Source organism: Taudactylus pleione, unplaced genomic scaffold (assembly GCF_031769625.1).
Source record: "Taudactylus pleione unplaced genomic scaffold, aTauple2 ptg000259l, whole genome shotgun sequence".
NCBI lineage: Eukaryota > Metazoa > Chordata > Amphibia > Anura > Myobatrachidae > Taudactylus > Taudactylus pleione.
Genome location: NW_028284661.1, coordinates 3730202 through 3743312, shown reverse-complemented (window position 1 = coordinate 3743312; position 13111 = coordinate 3730202). Strand labels below are relative to the sequence as shown.

Genomic DNA, 13111 nt, shown 5'->3' with positions numbered 1-13111 from the left:
TATGCCCGACACACTCTTTTGATTAAAGATATTGCCGCTAATGTGGTTGACTACTAATACATACTATTTAAACCATTAATAAGCAAGATAAGCTGACTTATTAAGCCCTGTAATTAGATCTTAGGCAGGCAACCAACCTATACCCGGGACGCGGCTACAGCACGCTCGGGTATATTGGAAATTAAATTGCCACTTGCAGGGACGATACATCTAATACGGTTGCTGTTCTTGCTAATTATTATTTAGATCATTAACAGCAAACCAAGTAAGTCTAATATCCTGGTCCTGGGCCGATATACCAATCATGGATCGGATAATAAATAGATGTCCTCCTTTTTTAAATACGTATGGAGGGGTGATCTGAGATGAGAGGGACACTTTAAATATATAATATATTACAATATACTGTGACATTCAACAATCTTTATATATTTGAGTGAACACGGGTCAATTTGACAACAAATCTCCCAGTCCTTCTATTGTATGATTCACTGTGTCCGTGATTAGAAACAAATGTTTCAAAATGAATAGGAACAAGGTATTTCATTCATGAAGGGCAACACACAGTTTGTGATGTGCACAAGTTAATATTTTGAGTAGGCTGATATATAAAACTTATTGGGGATCAGAACGGAAAGACCTTTCTGTACGGAAGGAAGGAACGATCTGCAAACTAACTATTATTATAAACATAACCAATAAGTAATGATCCAAATAAACAAGGACTTAATAAATCATACGTTTATGTGTATATACAGTGCGGGATGTGCTGAACAAAGATAGCCTAAGCAGGCCAATACTCAAATTTACTTAGGTCCAGTACGGCTGGGTTTTCCTATATATTTGTGTTCTCTCTCTTTTTTTTTTTTTTTTTTTTTTATTAACCATCAACATATACACTAACAATAAAAGAGTCATTAATACTCAATATACGCTACGATAAATTTTATTTATAGGATAGCAGTTGCCCTTAAGTGTCAGCTTATTTTATTCACATTTTCAAGTTACTGTTTTCACAATATCTTAATATTCTTTATTTTATTGATATTTCACTATAACAAGGTTTTTTAAGAAATCTCAATAAAGGTTATGTTTTATTTTATACGAATTACTCTTTGTGCGCCTATATAGGACTATCTTTCTCCTTTCGAGGAATTTGTGTAATAGATTTCTGCTCTTGTCCTTGGCAGCACCCCCAAACTTAAAATTAGTAACATTATCAATGGGGTCTCTGTGTTAATAATTTTTGATAATATTTGTGCTAGTGCAGTGGTTTTTTCCCCTTTCCCCTTACCCTGATATACATTAAGCTGACAGATAAGCCTATTTACAGAAGACGCCTCTTGCGCCATTAGCATATTTTCTCCTTCATCCACTAGTGGACACTGGAGTCTAAGTACAATGGGGTATAGATGTGGGTTAACTGGGAGCTGGCACTTTAAGAATTTTGAAAGGTAGCTAGCTCCTCCCCCTCTATACCTCCCTACAGGTCCGTCTTAATTTTGTGCCCAGGGAGCTGGTTCACTTTTTCAGGGCTCTCTAATATGAAAAGATCCTCGATCAGCAATATGAGGACACAGACAGGCAGCTCCCTGCCTGTCTGCTACGATGGAGCTGCCGAGAGACCCCACCGCAGCTGCTTGCGGTGTGCGCTGGGGTCTTTAGCTGCAGAGACCACTGTCTCTGGGGGATACAAAGATGCGCTGCGTGTGGCGCACGTTACGGTCCCCCGCCACTTGCAGCGCTTGGCAGCCATAAGGTTAGTGCGTCCTGGCTCCCTGAGCAGCATGGTTGACAGGAATACTTACAGACGGGGAATTTACAAAGCAGCCCGATCAGCGCTGTAAACGGGCGCCATAGCGGGAGGGGGGGGTGGAACCTAACACTCTGTTCTGCTCTTACCTTCCAGCGACCACAACATTCCCAAGGGAGGCTGGCGGCCATTTTATATATGCTTGTCACGCTGAGAACAGCGGAGAGACTGTCCTGACTGCCAGTTTGTGAAAAGTGCAGTCAGGCAATTGAGGAGTTAAATTGTGTTTACAATTAACACATTATATTGTGTTAGACAGCGCTGATCACTGAATCAGTGCTGCTTGGGCTGGGTAAAAGCAATGCTCTCTATATGCCCTTATATTACGGTTTCCTCTTCTGGTATACAGCCTCTGTTTTCTCACTGAAATTTACACAGACAGTTATCTACTTCCCTGCTGTGTGAAAAATGTGCTTCAGAGCCTCAGATTGCTGCTTCACCAAAAATGTGCTCCATTGGCGCAATCAGTACAGCGCGGCCTATGGCCACACCGCCCTGAACACGCCTGATCTCGTTTGATCTTGGAAGCTAAGCAGGGTCAGGTCTGGTTAGTACTTGGATGGGAGACCGCCTGGGAATACCAGGTGCTGTAGGCTTTACTTTATTTAAAAGAAGTATATGTTGAGCATGCTAAGATAACCTATTTGGGCTGATCAATTTACTTCAGTCATGTCTCATCTGTCTGCAGAGCTGGAAGCTTCTCGCAGAGATAGAGAGGTTGCCAGATCTCAGACGTCGGCCGTCTCTGAACAGATGTGCACGTTCTTTAGCTAGATCTGTAGAAGGGCTCACTAATGTTATGTCAGTCCAGGCCCCTTCCAAGTCTCGTCTTCTCTAGCTCTCGCTAAAAGACTGATTCCGAATCCCCTTAGGTGGGATGAGTCGTAAGAGGTCGAGATGCCGGAACAAAAGGAAGGTGAGGTTCAAACCTGAGGAGGCTTAGGTCTGGGGTCTTGGTGGAGGATCTGATTCCTTTAGCGGAACAGATTGCACAGTCAGCTGCTTCCCAGGGGAAGCTTCAAAGGACATATGTAATCTTTCTTTCAGATCCTCGGTTTTGGCTATCTCAGCCGTAGATTGACGACAATGGCAGGCTGATGCGGAGTCCACAAAGAGCTGTGAAGGCTCACAGGAGAAGTTCTAGTTCAGATCTGATCTAGATAAGTGGATATCTCAAGTCACAGATGGTAAGTCCACTTATCTCCCATCTACGGCTCCCCATCCTAGGAAACCTTTTGCAGGACCATCCTTTTGGTCCTTACGTGTTCCAGAGGAGCACCTGCTATCTCCCGTGGTTCCAGAGGCAGAGGTAGAGCCACTGCATACTTGTCTCAACAGGATAAGCCTACAGCTGCATGCAGCGCTCCCTTCTCTCCTGGTGGATCCCAAGGTGGGAGCTCGACTTCAGGAATTCAAAAAAGTTGGATCCAATCTTGTCAGAACGCCTGGATCCGGGACATTGTTATTAAGGGGTTGAAGCTAGATTTCCAACTCCAACCTCCGCCTCGATTTTCACAACTGTTTACCAAGGTCAGCAGACAAACGAGTTGGGATCCAGTAAGCTATAGATAAGCTTCTGTTCTCTCGAGTGGTGGTACATGTTCCAATCCACCAACGGGGGCAAGGTTTTTACTCCAGCTTGTTTGTAGTTCCCAAGCCGGACGGGTCGGTGAGACCTATTTGAACCTGAAAAATGTCAATCAAGATCTGCGAGCCTTATGGTTCAAGATGGAGTCCCTTCAATCTGTTATTGAAAGGGTCTCGAGAAGGACGAGTTTCTCGTGTCTTTACAGATAAGGGATGCCTACCTCCATTTTCCCATTTGGCCTCCTTATCAGGCATTCCTTCGGTTTGAGGTGTGAGACTCTCATTTTCAATTTCGGGCCTTACCTTTCGGTCTTTCCTCAGCACCTAGAGTTGTCACGAAGGTCAGGGCCGTAATGATGGCCCTGCTTCGGACTCAGAGTATTACTATCGTCCATTATTTGGAAGATCTTCTCCTCAAAGCTCCTTCAGTAACTAACTTGTTACTAGACATATGGATTACTCAGTCTTCTCTTACAACACGGTTGGATCCTAATTTCCCAAAGAACTCATCTGCAGCTTACACAGAGCTTGCCATTTCTGGGAATGTAGTTGGACACGCTGAAGCAGAAGGTTTCCCTTCCTCAAGAAAGGGTCACCTCCATTCAACACATGTTGCGGCTAATACTGCAACATCGTCGAGTGTCAGTGCACCTGTGTATTCCACAGCTGGGGACGATGGTTGCGACCTGCAAGTCCATCTGGTATGGGTGGTTCCATGCCCAGCCATTCCAATTGGGGTGTCAAGACTTCTTTTTCTGCAGGCTGGTTTTTCAGTGGGCCTTCGTCAAGGATCTCTGGAGGTTCAGGTGTCGGCTCTGTCCGTTTTCTTTCAGAACAAACTAGCATTATTGACGGCCGTTCAGACCTTCCTACTAGGAGTCATCAGGTTACAACCTCCGTTTGTTCCTCCAATGGCCCCATGGGACTTGGATTTGGTTCTTTAATTTCCCCAGTCTTCCCTTTTTGAACCTTTACAGCTTGTGGAGTTTAAAGTTTTTTTTATCTGGGAAGGGGTTCTCCTTTTTGGCGCTCGGCATGTGTCGGAGCTTGGGGCTCTTTGCTGTCGTCCTCCTTACCTCATTTTTCACGAGGATAGGGCTGAGCTCTGCACACAGATGTCCTTTTTGCCTAAGATGATGTCTGTATTCCACACCAGACGATGGTGGTTCCAGTGTTGATTAACGATTTTCCAGCATCCAGATCCTTAGATGTCATCAGAACTCTTGGGATCTATATGGATAGGACAGCATCTCTCCAGAAGTCGGAATCACTTTTGTTTGATACGAGGGTTGTTCAAAAAGTAATGCCTAAATGCTCATAACTCTGTAATAATATGCAACATTTATTTGAAACTTTGTCAGTTTGTACTTTAATATGTTTGCTAACTATATATGTAGTTTTGTTTAGGTAGTCCAAGAAATGCCATGGAATCAAAGATGAAACAAAGGGCCTGATTCAGAGCCGCTCGTAAGCGGCCGCTCGTTCGCTCCAAGTGATGTTTGCCCAACTGCGCATGCGTACGGATCGTTATACGCATGCGTGAACCAGTCAGTGCGGTCGAAATTCATGTGCTCGCAAAATAGCGAATGCCTGATAATTTGAGTGACAGGAGTAGGTGTATGTGGGTGGTAACAGGGGAAGGTGCTTGAAAATGGGGAGTGGAGATCCGAACGCAGGCGTTCCAAACAGTCAAAACGGGCGCCTTAAGGGTGTGCATAATTAACAAAGCAGCGTCATCGACCACGTCAGTTGGGTGTCTTTTAGCCAGAACTGCTCGCAAGATTGTGGTAGCAAAAACCGACCACAAGTATAGCGAGCAGCTCATACCCTGGTCGATGTACTCGATTAATCTAATAAATAGCGGACATGACGTAGGATGCGAGCGGCCAGGGGGCGTAGTTTCCCAAAAAACGACCGCAAGGTTTGTACGCTCGTTCAGACCTATAGGCGTGAACAGACCGCAAAGAGCGAACTGTTCATTTGAATAGCCACCCCAATTTTCTGGACGAGCGAGCGCTAATTGCGTCCGGCTCTGAATCAGGCCCAAAGAGCCATCATTGAATTTCTGGAAAAAGAAGGCTGCAGTGCTACCGAAATTCACAAAAGAATGAAAAAAGTGTATGGTGAGCATACAATTGACTATAGCAATGTCAGAAGGTGGATGAAGCGTTTTCAATCGGGAGAATCGTCCGTGTGCGACAAACCTCGTGGTGGCAGACCATCAACTGCAGTGACAGCAGAGAACCAACAACGTCGATGCCATGATTCAGAAAGACCCATTGTGTGACCATCGGAGATTTCAGTGATGAACTGGAATGTAGCCATGGCACTGTAGAAACACTAATCAATGATTTGGGATATCATAAAATGTGTGCTAAATGGGTTCCAAAGCAATTAACCAGGGATCATAAGGCCCAGAGGGTGGAACTGTGCAATGACCTTTTAACCAACTTTGAAGAAAACCCTGAGATGTTTTTGGAAAATGTCATTACAGGAGATGAGACCTGGGTATTCCTTTATGACCCAGAAACAAAGGCCCATTCAAAGCAATGGAAACACCCAAGTTCACCTAGGCTAAAAAAGTTTCAATCACAGTGATCCGTAAACAAACTCATGGCCACATTCTTCTGGGATTGCCGAGGTGTTATTCTCATCGATTACTTGGAACCAAACCAATTAATCAACAGTGATCGATACATTATTACACTGAAAGAAGCCATCCGCAAAAAGAGGTCAACAATTCGACTGTCAAATATCATCTTACACCACGACAATGTCAGACCTCACACTTCGATGGTAACATCTGCGGCCATTGCCAAAATGGGGTGGGCAATAATGCCACATCCACCATACAGTCCTGATTTGGCCCCTTCTGATTTTCAACTGTTTGGCCCTCTCAAATACTGTCTCCGTGGTCAACATTTTGAAGACCTAAAGGTTTTTAAAAATGCCATATGTTCCTGGGTCAAACACCAACCACTGGAATTTTTCCAAAGTGGATTCACAGCTTGGGTTGAGAGGTGGAGAAAATGTTTGAGGGCAGATGGTGAATTTTTTGAGTAGAGTCATTCTGTTATTAAGACTTCAAAGTATTTTACTGCAAATTTTCAAATCTGTATCTATAATAAAATTTGAGTTGTGAGCATTTAGGCATTACTTTTTGAATAACCCTCGTATGATATGGCTCGTTCTAGCGGGCCGGCTTCAGAGCAGACTATTTCAGGCTGGATTCGTCTGACCATCAGTACTGCTGCTAGTACTGCGCATTCTATGCGCTCGGTGAGTCCTTCATGGGCCACTGCCCACAGGATTCCTCTGACTCACCTTTGTCGGGTGGTCACTTGGTCAAGCTGGCATACTTTTGTAAAGTTTTACCGTTTTGACACTTTTGCGGCCTCTGTTTCGCACTATGGCTGTGCTGTTTTGCAGGGTTCTCAGCGCTCTGCTGCTCGGGATGGGTGCTCTGGGACGTCCCCACTGTACTTAGACTCCAGTGTCCCCTAGTGGATGAAGGCGAAAACAGGATTTTGGTACTTAGCGATAAATTCCTTTCTCCGATTCCACAGGGGACACTGGTCGCCCACCCTCCGCTGTTTCTACCTGCATGGTTTATTGTTTTTCCAGGATTCTGACAGTTGTTTCTTCAGGGTCTGCCTGGTTTTGTATGTTCTTGATTGTTCATGTATGGTTTAGCTTTCCTTCTCCTCTACACTTCTCTATTTCAAGCTCTCCTCAGGCACAGTTTTTTAAGACTGACCTGCAGTGGGGTATAGAGGGGGAGGAGCTAGCTACCTTTCAAAATTCTTAAAGTGCCAGCTCCCGGTTAACCCACTTCTATACCCCACTGTACTTAGACTCCAGTGTCCCCTGTGGAATCGGAGAAAGGGATTTATCGGTAAGTACCAAAATCCTGTAATCACACAGCCGCTGCGTACAAAGATGCAGTGGCTGTGTGATTACCGTACCCCTCTGAATCAGGCCTACTATGCTGTAGTAAAGAAAAAAAAAACACACCACAGTAATATACCGGAAACACATTGCACAGTAATATACTGAAAAATCACATACACATACATATGCAGCTAAAACAAAATTAGTGCACTTTATACTGTTTACATAACATTAGACTATGTACAGATGTGTCCTTACACATATTTGCTACAGTCATGTCAAACAGCCACGTTCGGAGTGCCAGGTACTGTGAGACTCTGCTAGCGCTGGGCGTTTTTCTTTTTTTTTGCACAAAGTGCTTCTAAATCGCAATGCGACGTCAGCTTTTTTCATTTCAAGTTCCATTGTGGTTCATATACAGACTGAGGTGCACACAGATATACAGGTGTTGCTTATCAAATTAATCAGCACAGTCTGCTGGTGCGTTCTAGTATCATCGCATTGCGACTTAAAACGCATTTCCTACAAAAATAGATGCCTGATGCTAGCAGAGAAGCACGGGACCTGGCGGCTTACTTATGCCAGGAAATCGCGCGGCATGGCGTATTGAGGCTGGATGTAGGAGGACACATCTGTACCACTGTCCAAGCTACATTCTAAGCATATACTTGAAAACCTAACATGTTCTAATGTATACTAACGACACAAGTGTTTATTCTACCAAATTATGTAATTCTCTGTCTACATAGTGGTTCCCAAACTGTGCGCCGCGGCTCCCTGTCGTGCCACAGCGTTGTCAATGGAGGCCTAAAGAGGCTGACCAGTGTATTTTTTTTTTGTGCAAAATGTTTCTTACTTTTTTGCAATCGTGGGAGAGGGGTTGGCAGTGTGGAATACAGCGAAGCAGTGGGGGAGGGAGGACGCTCCATAATTATGGAGGTGGGCCCTGATTCAGAGCGAGCGCTCTGGTCAGAGCGTCCGGCTCTGAATCAGGGCCAAGGTTACAATGCGTTTAACTCTGCATTCTCTCATTTTCTGAGTATTAACAAAGCAAGTGCTAACAAGATACGCCCAGCAAATGGCTGTATATATGTATGTACACACAGAGAGAGTTTAAAATATCTGGTGGCAGATTTAGCCAAGATCTCCACTTTTAGGTTTATGAAAATATAGAGTGATTGGATCTTACCATTAGTATGATTCTGGAAGTGAATCTAGGGTGATCAGTACTGGCTGCTGCAGGTATGGGAATTCTGCATAGTTAATTGGGCAACTTTTATAAAAACTGTTTTAAAGCTTTTACAGGTTAAGTGGACACTTCATCTGGATTCCCAGTACATCTAACCAAGGTCTGATAGCATTTTATAATGGTGAATTACAAAACAACAGATTGCAGAGAGGGGGGGGGGGGGGAGGTGTGCAATTAGCCGCAGGATATGGTCCGCAGATAATAGATCGCACTCCGTTTGGGAATAGCTATTCAGTAAATTAGTCTTTTTCCCCGTGCGGTTACACTGGGTTTACAATAGCTAACACATTGATTCCGCGCAAAATGCTGATTAAATGACTTTCCATTGCACTTTAAAACCCCATCAGAGTGCCTTTTATCACGGAGCTGCAAGGGAAAGTCCACCTCTGGGCCTTATAGTGCCTTGAATCGGTCAGCTCGGGTAATTAGCCGCGGAGTAAACCCATCGTGTTGCCAAAGTATGTACAAACAAGGAATGGCTGTGTAAACCTATGGGGTATTTAGTAAACTTTTACAGATTTGTGGAGTTCTCAATAAAATGTGGCATACATACAGAATGAGTTGCATAACAAAGAAACAACAATATAACAGCAGTTTATTTTATTGTACCATTTTTCTGTAATGTTAGTCTAATTTTTGTAAAATGTGTAAAAGAGTAAAGCTTGTACCTATCTAAATCACTCATTAAAACCTAGCAACTTATTTGTTATTACTAATGTGCTTAATTATTTACTTTAGAACTTGCTTTGCAAAATGCAAAAGCCACCATTTGCGCCCAACATGATCAGTCTATCTTTTATAAACTGTCATGTGGCTTATTTTGTGTTTCATGATTGAATGTGCATCAGTGAATAAACATAACATATACCTAGATAAGATGATCACCTTGGACTCCTATCTTGTTTATCAGTGTGAAGATCTATGATATGAGGGAAACCAGTCGGAAGCAGTGATTGCTCTCCTTTGCAAAAGCATTCGGCCTGCAGGCTGTTATTAGATTTGTTATTTATATATTCTTTCTCCAAAGACAAAGGAAAAATTCTTGGACTGGAACCATGGAAAAATAATTTGAGTGTTTGGTTAGGCTCGTAAAGACAAGCGTATCGATGTAGATAATTAAGACTTAAAGGAATGCCTCTTAAGTTTTACAGGTACAGGACTAGGCCTAGCACTAGAAATCCATCATTCTGTTATCACTCATTTGTTCTCCATGTATTGCGCTATTTTGAAACGTGTCATCTACTAAGTATTTGGCAAGTCTGTTCCTATAAATAAACGCTAATGAACTGAGTGGGACATGCTGCTTTCTCTATTGAGTGTGCCCCCCCATATGTATAATATTATTCTACTTTATTGCAAGGGAACTGGTAAATAGCATGGAATGAAACTGTTGTCAATATATAATAATCCTTACTAAATAAGTGGTAGTTAGTAAGTAGTAATAGATTAGTATTCATTTAAATATACTTTATTTCATACATCCCACTATCTGAAACTAAGGAAGAGACTCAATTTGGTCTTTGCCCTGCATTTAGGGACATGCATGCAGCAAATTTCAATATAAAGCAGTTGTATAATGATTATCCTTTATTTATAGGATGCATTAAGGGGTCTGCAGCACCTTACAAAGTCCATATACAGATACAGATGTGTCCTCACTCGTCTTTGCTGCAGTCACACCAAACAACCCCTCTTGGCACAACTGGTCCTGTGAGACTGCTTGTGTCGGGAGTCTCTCTTGCTGAAAATGTATCGCAATGTCGCAATGCGATATGTTTAGGACGCACCAAGTAGTTTGATATGTGACACTTGTATGCCTGTGTCCGACTGAGTCTCTCAATCAGCATGCGAATTGCTACGATGCAATGGCTGCAGCTTTTTTCCACGCTAAGTTTCACTTACAGACTCAGACACAGATATACAAGTGACACATATCAAATTAATCAGCACAGTCTCCTGGCGCGTCCTATTTGAATCACATTGTGTCTTAGATTTTCAGCAAAACAAAACGCCCAACGCTAGCTGAGTTGCACAGGACCTGGTGGCTCACTCGTGCCAGGCATATTGCACTGCATGGTGTATTGAGGCTAGATGAGCTAGGACACATCTGCACAGTGCAAACATAACAACATATAACATGCATAACAGTTCAAAGCAATGCAGTACATGGACTATACAAACCATATAAACATTAAAGCATATACAATCATCAAAACCACATTACCAGCCACCCCTGTAAGTTCAGTACTGATGTTGGCAAGGGGGGAGGAGATAATGGTATAATTAAGAAAAGGAAGAACACATTACAGAAGATGGCTGCTCGTGACAGCTTACAACCTGCAGAGGGGGGGCAAACAGACATGGGTGACACAGGAGTGAATCGGTGTGCAAGGTTACAAACGCTATAATGTGTTAAAATGCAAGATATACAAAAAGTAGACACTACTATATTTTGTTTAGAAGCAAAATGTTAAACTTTTGTGACTTAGTCGGGGCAAAGAAGCAGGAGATGGGACTTGCTTGTAACCACTCCTACAATAACATAAACCAAACAGGAGGTATAGAATTGACTGCCCAAACAATCTAAAGGACAATGGAACATGTGAGACATGAGGTGTGTGAAGATTAGATTAATTGAATGGAAGTAAATGGGAGCATAAAATTAGATGCAAGTGGATTAGGGGAAATATACAGAAAAACCCATGCCATTGTAGATGTATGGCAGTACGTCATGCAAAAGATAAACCCTGACCCAGGCCTTGTTCTTAAAGCTTTATTCTCAACAAAAATAGAGTTTTCTCATAGTCCCTACCACATTAGTGTGGTCAGCCATGAATGAACTAACAAACTGTGAAGTGGTCCCAGTCTTGTTCATAAAGCAATACACCAGACAATTTTGGATAACAGGGCCGGCTCCAGGCACGCTCCGAGCGTGTGCCCGCACAAGGGCACTGGGGTCCGAGCGTAAAAGATACCCGCCCTCCTCCCACCCACTGTCGTAATTATTAAGCTCAGAGGGAGGGTGCAGTGAAGGAAGGGTAGAGGGAGAGCATAGGACGGCGCTGATGAAATTGCCAAATGTGATATCCGCTTACGTGAAGATTGGCCAGCTTTCATAGTTAATATGACAAAGATGGTATCTTAACCAAAGTTAATTTGTATTATGAATTTGTATCTTTAGATGCTGTATGCCACTTTATGTTAAAATAAACTTGTGAACTAGCTAATCATGCATTGTTTTCATGCAGGCTGGGTCAAGCTCCTCTCGATCACCATTTCCTGCAGTCCCTGTGAGCCAGGATGTCCCTAAGTGGGAGTCTCTGTTGAAAATCAAAGAAGGTTTATTACGACAGAAAGAGATTGTAATTGAAAGGTATGTTTAATAAAACATGTTTCACGTTTCTAAGTCCTCTTCTATTTTATGGTTGTAATGTATGAACTGCTTGAATCTTCAATTAATCATGTTATCGTTTAAGTTATTTAAAAGCAATAGTATCAACAGTGAGTAAAAAAGCATGAAATGATTAGCTATTTCATTATTTTGTTAGGGGAAGTAACTCTTATACTCTTTTACTGTTATCTAATTAAACACGCATTCGGGCCTGGGAGATTTATGTTCCATCTTAGGTTTGAAAGTCTTAAAACTGTTTTGAGTGGCGAGCAGCCCAGATACGAGCCCTGGAAAAGAGATGTTGAAAGCAAATATCAAACACTTGGCATCTAGCAATATGAAGGCCACAAACCAGATATAACTTTTGTACGTGTATTTTTAGCATTGTCTTATGTGTGCGTCTGAAGACAAAAAAGAAGCTTTTTTTAAAAAAAATTATTTGGACAAATTACACCCATAAAATGGACTGATTGATTGTCCAAAATAAACCTTGAACAGTTGTTCTAGAAACTTATAACAATCTAAGTTTAAAACAACAAGGAGTAAGCATACGTTAATATACTTGTATCATTCTTTAGTAAGGAATTTACTTTCAAGACCATTTAAAATCCGCATTCTATTTGGGGAAAGTGTGTTCAATTGTAGTCCTTTCACAGGAAGCAAAGAATGGAATGTAGTGGCACTCTCCTAACTAACATACATGACCTGGAGCTTTCTCACAAGTCTTCTCTTCCATCTGATACCTTTTTACAATTTCAAAAAGCCAGGTCAGCATTATTAAACACTGTTAAATGACACCGTTCAAGAAGCATTTTGATGCTATAGGTACAAATATCACCAATGGGGTAACAAGTTAGGTAAATTATTGGCAAGGACCCTTAGAGCTTAGAGATCTGTCACTTATATCCCCTATGTCAAAGATGACAAGGGGGATCTCAAACACTCTGACACACCACAGAGACATTTAGAGCATTCTACTCCAAACTATATAACCTATCCTGGACCTGCAGACACTGAATCTCGAATAATGGGTATTCAGGGGACATGTTACCCTAGCCCGCTTCACTTTAATCACTCAACTGCACTGCGAGCTGGAGAAGAGGGAGTCCATAATCCTCACTTTACATCATGTTTTTTGTGATTAAATATTGATTTTGTTGAAAGTACCAATAAATCTAAA

General features: G+C 42.4%; 1 protein-coding gene and 1 pseudogene across 2 annotated transcripts in view; both read left to right on the top strand.

The window, feature by feature from the left end:
• The window catches only part of CEP85L (centrosomal protein 85L), a 309647-nt gene that overhangs the window by 236920 nt on the left and 59616 nt on the right, over positions 1 to 13111 (top strand). For both annotated transcript variants that reach the window (XM_088480976.1, XM_088480975.1), the window contains exon 4: positions 11789 to 11913. In XM_088480976.1, the coding sequence (XP_088337102.1) occupies positions 11789 to 11913 (125 nt within the window). The remainder of the gene's footprint in view (positions 1 to 11788; positions 11914 to 13111) is intronic.
• Positions 2291 to 2409, top strand: LOC148514761 (5S ribosomal RNA; annotated as a pseudogene).